This window comes from Chelonoidis abingdonii, chromosome 11, assembly GCF_003597395.2.
Source record: "Chelonoidis abingdonii isolate Lonesome George chromosome 11, CheloAbing_2.0, whole genome shotgun sequence".
Lineage (NCBI taxonomy): Eukaryota > Metazoa > Chordata > Testudines > Testudinidae > Chelonoidis > Chelonoidis abingdonii.
This window is the reverse complement of record NC_133779.1, coordinates 5,651,495-5,656,596: the sequence shown is the minus strand read 5'-3', so window position 1 is coordinate 5,656,596 and position 5,102 is coordinate 5,651,495. Positions and strand designations below refer to the sequence as shown.

The window sequence follows — 5,102 nt, the reverse complement described above, 5'->3', positions numbered from 1 at the left end:
GGGGGATGACAGCTGGGTCATGCCGTGGGGCAGGGATGGGGCTGCCATGGGTGGGGGATGACAGCTGGGTCATGCCGTGGGGCAGGGATGGTGCTGCCATGGGGGGGGGATGACAGCTGGGTCATGCCGTGGGGCAGGGATGGGGCTGCCATGGGTGGGGGATGACAGCTGGGTCATGCTGTGGGGCAGGGATGGGGCTGCCATGGGTGGGAGATGACAACTGGGCCATGCTGTGGTGGGGGGCAGAGATGGGGCACACCATGGGTGGTGTGTGGCAGCTGAGCTGTGGCAGGGGTGGGCACAGACAGGGCATACCAGGGGTGGGGGTGGCAGCTGGGCTGTGCCATGGTGGGGGCAGGAATGGGGCATGCCATGGGTGGGTGTGGGTGTCTGAGCCATGCCTTGGGGGGCAGGTAGGGGCAGTGGTAACGTTCCAACCTGGTGGGCACCAGGGAGAGGCACTGGAAAGGGGGCATCCAGACCTTCAGGGAAGCTCAAGGCCTGTTTGGGATCAGCCCCCGGCACCCAGCACCCCCCAGCACCTCGCACCTCCGACTCACCTCGCCCCGCTTCAGCATGTCCCACTTGTTCATGATCTTCATGGCGTACACCTGCGACGTCCTCTTCATCTTCACCACCGCCACCTGTCGGGGCGGGAGGGGGACGTGGCCCGTGGCTGGCACAGAGGCACCCCAGCGGGAGGGGGCAGGCTGGCTGTCTTGGTGCAGCTCCCAGCAGGAACAGAGCCCACCCTACCCCAGCGCCAGCATCCGCAGCCTGGGATGGGCCGGTCACAGAGCCGGAATAATGCCCCTCTAGGAATCCAGGGTAGGGTGGGGGTGCAGAGCAGGGGTTGAAGGCTGCAGTGCCACCTCCCTGGGGGCAGGGAGCGAGCAGGGCAGAACCTGACAGCTCTGGGGGGAAGGTTGTGAAGTGGGTCACTGGTGGGAAATGGGACTCCCGCTTACCAATTGGCCAGAGAGGCACTGACCACCCCACGCTGCCCAAGCTGTAGGGCAGAGGCTTTTCACCCCACACTGCCCAAGCTGTAGGGCAGAGACCTGACACTGCTAGGTTCTGCAGTACTGGGTGCCTCTCCAACCCAGCACACCCGGGGATTGAACCCGCATCCTTAGCGGGAAGGACTCGCCCTGATGTCGTGGCCAGACCTTCCTCCCTGGATTGGGCAGGCCAATGGGCCAGCTAGCCCAGTATCCTGACCCTGAAAGTGGCCACTGCAAGATGCCGGGGAATGACCAGAACAGGGCAATTACCAAATGATCCATCCCCTGTCATCCAGTCCCACCACCCGGCAGTCAGTGGCTTAGGGACACCTGGAGCATGGGGCGGCGTCCCTGCCCGTCTTGGCTAATTGATGGGCCTGTCCTCCAGGAACGTCTCGCATTCCTCTGAACCCACTAGTACTTTTGACTTTCACAATATCCCCCAGCAGTGAGTTCCACAGGTTGACTGTACACTGAGTGAATTACTCTTCCCTGTTGCGTATTACTGACAGTTAGAGCTGGACAAACTTTTCCACCCTGAACCATTTTTTCTGTGAAATAATGCAGATTGGACAACCCCAGGACACACTGTGCATTTGTGTAGCCGAAGAGTTTCAGGTGGCGGGGCGGGGCTGAGTGGGGGGGGGGAGGAGACACTAAAACCAAAAATTCCAGGAAAAAAAGGGAATCAAAAGGTTTCCTTCCATCATTTCCAAGACCAAGCGTTTCCCTCAGAAGCGACTTTACGTGCGCCATTCTCCTTTTCTTTCATTTTGGTTTTTAAACTTCAAAAAAACTCTGAAAAAACCAAAACATTTTCTTCGGCCCAGAACGATTTTTTTTTTAACTTTGCAAGTCACCAAAAATTGCATTTTCAGCTTGATACAAAACCGTTTTTTCTGGCTCCTTAGGGCTGGCCAGTGAATGGCCAACGGCAGCTCTCCTGCAGCTGCCTGCACCCCGCCGGGGGCTCGTAGCAGGGGGCCTGGGGCAGGGGCTGTGTTGACACAGCCGGACACATGGCAGCTGCGACCACTCCCCCCATGCACAAGGTCAGCGCTGGGATCCCAGGGGACCCAGCTGCCTGGCATGCCGGCTGCCCTGCGGCCACCCCAGCTGCTGGCAAGGCTTCCCGGCACGTAGCCCCTTCTCACCTCGCTGAATGCGCCGCGCCCGATCACCTTCAGGATCTCAAAGTCGTCTCGCTGCAGCTGCAGCTCCTTGAGCCGGGCGGTCACTGGTTCGGCTGGAGGGGGACAGGAGGGACGCGGGTCAATAAAGCTATTGGGGGGGTGTCACGGAGTGTGGGGGAGTCAGGGCCCTGCACCCCCCACTTCCTGCGATTCACCGGGACTCTCAGCCAGCCAGTAAAACAAGGTTTATTAGACGACAGGAACACAGTCCCCAGCAGGACCCCCAGCCAGGTCCCTCGGGGGGCAAAGATCTCAGACCCCAGACTTGGGGTTCCTGCCGCTGCCCAGCCAGCCCAAAACTGAAACCAAACCCCCTCCAGCAGGCTCGCCCCCCTTCTCTCCCCGTCTCCCTTTGTCCAGTTTCCCGGGCAAAGGTGTCGCCTCGGGCTACCCCCGCCCCGCTCAGGTTAGAGGCTCAGGTATCGTCCCTCACCTAAAGTCACCCCCTGCTCTCGCATCCCCCATGCAGACAGCGCCAGTAAAACCAAATGACACTCCCAGGTCAATCCGCCCTGCTCCCTACTGCGGCTCGGGGGTCACACTGCCAGGAAGCCATTGGCCCCCCCGGTGCCCCCCTCACCCGCCCCCCACAGCCATCAGTTCTGCACCTCCCCATTCCCCACACAGCCCTCATCCCCCCCACAGCCAGCCCTGTGAGGGAGGGTAGAATGGGGCCCTGGCACTCCCAGGGATCCCCCACCCATGCACACCCCTTCTGGGGCTGGTCCCCCCTGAGGTTCCCCTCTCAGGCCCCTCAGTCTCCGGCAGCTGATTGCTTGGTACTGAATGCAGGCCGGGCTTGGGTGCTGTGGGGTAAAGTCTTTCGCATGCTCCTCTCTCAGCGCCAGCCCCAGCCTTCTCAATACCCGCCTGCATCGAGTGCTTTCCTTTCTCCAGGGTCTCCTGCCCTGCCAGAGCCCCAAGCGCTCCGGACAAATTCAACTGCCATGCAGCCACCTCTGGGGCGGGGCGCAGCAGCTGTGTTAAATGCTCAGGCCACAATGCTGCGCAGCAGTTTAGCACGAGGCATGACGGAGAAGATGGCGCAACCCTGAGAACGTGTCAAGTCACAGCAAAAAAAAAAAATAAATGTGGGTTTCTTTGCCCGACTAGTTAGCACCACATGAAATCCTAGGGAAGGCAAAGCAAAGGTAATTTTTACCTGGAAAGCAGCCCTGTCCCTTCCATCCAGAACGGCCTCTGCTGGCTGCCTCCAGGGAAAAGCCACAGCATGGGTCTATCCCAGCACGAGCTGGACACGCCACCAGGGCTCTGAGTGCACGCTCGGGAGTGAAATCCGGGCTGTCGGGGCAGGGTAGCGCCATGGGCCGCGGTGCCATCTAGACGCGGTGCAGGCAGCCCCCAGGCCCAGGGGAGCGGGGCTCCGAAGTGCATCGGCTGTTGGTCCCAGGCCCTAGCCGGCGATTCCTATCCACACACCGTTCCCCAGCCATTCTGCCGCGGGAGGGGTTCCTAGTCATTTTTCACCAGGGTCAGTGACACCACCAGGGGCCTGGGGCCCAGGCAGCCAGAGACAACAGGCGGTTTTACCCCATGTTCGCTAACACCCGAGTGCGGACAAGGCAGTTTGGTTCACACACATTAGCCAGCTGCGGGAAACACGGCGGGGTCTGTCTACACTGCAGTGGCAGCCCTGGGCTACTGGAACTGGAGTCAGCAGACGTCGGGTTTGCTACCCTAGGCCTTGAGCATCAACACCCGTTGGTAACCCCTGGTTAGGAAGTGTCGAACCCAGGGCCCATCCTGGGGCTGCAGCATCTACACTGCAATAGACGGGCCCAAGCCCCACCACCGATATCCCAGACTTCCTAGCGTCCTCCCAAAATGGGGCCCCTCTAACTCTCTGTGATGCAGGGTAGGAAAACTTGACTGCCCAGAGACAGGCCACCTGTGGGATTGTGGGATACTTTTGGTGGACTCCCAGCGCACAAGTCCAGTGCAACAGGATTTGAACCCTGGGTCCTGGCTTGACTCAGGCTTGGACACTCTGCCCTGGAGGGTCCTGGGAGGCTGGATCCGGGTCCTGGGTTAGCATCGTTTGTGCATAGATGGAAGGTAGTTTAGTTTGGACCCTGAGCTCGAATTCTGGGCTCAAGGGACAAGGTATGCCTATCCTGGGAGGGGAGCCTGGAGCAGCTAACGCGTGGGGAAATTACAAGCTGCCCTTCTCCATGCAAAGATTTTTACTGTGTGTTCAAAAAAGCCCCTTTGTCCCTAGTGTGGACGCAGGGCTGGACATGGCACTGAACTGGGAGCAGTAATAACACTGGATCTACCCAGAGCTCCATGCACTCCAGTGTCCTGCCTCCAGCCACACCGGATCTGCCTGGGGCTCCTTCTCGGACAATATCCCACCTCCGGCCACACCGGATCTACCCAGGGCTCCATGGACTCCAGTATCCTGCCTCCAGCCACACTGGATCTGCCCGGGGTTCCATGGACTCCAGGATCCCGCCTCCAGCCACACCAGATCTACCCAGGGCTCCACGGACTCCAGTATCTTGCCTCCAGCCACACCGGATCTGCCCGGGGCTCCATTCACTCCAGTATCCTGCCTCCAGCCACACTGGATCTGCCCGGGGTTCCATGGACTCCAGTATCTTGCCTCCAGCCACATCGGATCTGCCCAGGGCTCCATTCACTCCAGTATCCCGCCTCCGGCCACACCAGATCTGCCTGGGGCTCCAGGGACTCCAGGATCCTGCCTCCAGCCACACCGGATCTACCCAGGGCTCCATGGACTCCAGTATCCTGCCTCCAGCCACACTGGATCTGCCCGAGGCTCCATTCACGCCAGTATCCTGCCTCCGACCACACCGGATCTGCCCGGGGTTCCATGGACTCCAGTATCCCGCCTCTGGCCACACCAGATCTGCCCGGGGTC

At 60.4% G+C, this 5,102-nt stretch overlaps 1 protein-coding gene across 1 annotated transcript in view; it reads right to left on the bottom strand.

The window, feature by feature from the left end:
• The window catches only part of DMPK (DM1 protein kinase), an 8,154-nt gene extending 5,903 nt beyond the window's left edge, over positions 1-2,251 (bottom strand). The window contains exons 1-2 of the mRNA XM_032798023.2: positions 2,159-2,251; positions 561-644 (exon numbers count right to left, since the gene is read on the bottom strand). Coding sequence (XP_032653914.1) covers positions 561-629 — 69 coding nt within the window. The 5' untranslated portion in view covers positions 630-644; positions 2,159-2,251. The remainder of the gene's footprint in view (positions 1-560; positions 645-2,158) is intronic.
• Between the last annotated feature and the right edge of the window lie 2,851 nt (positions 2,252-5,102).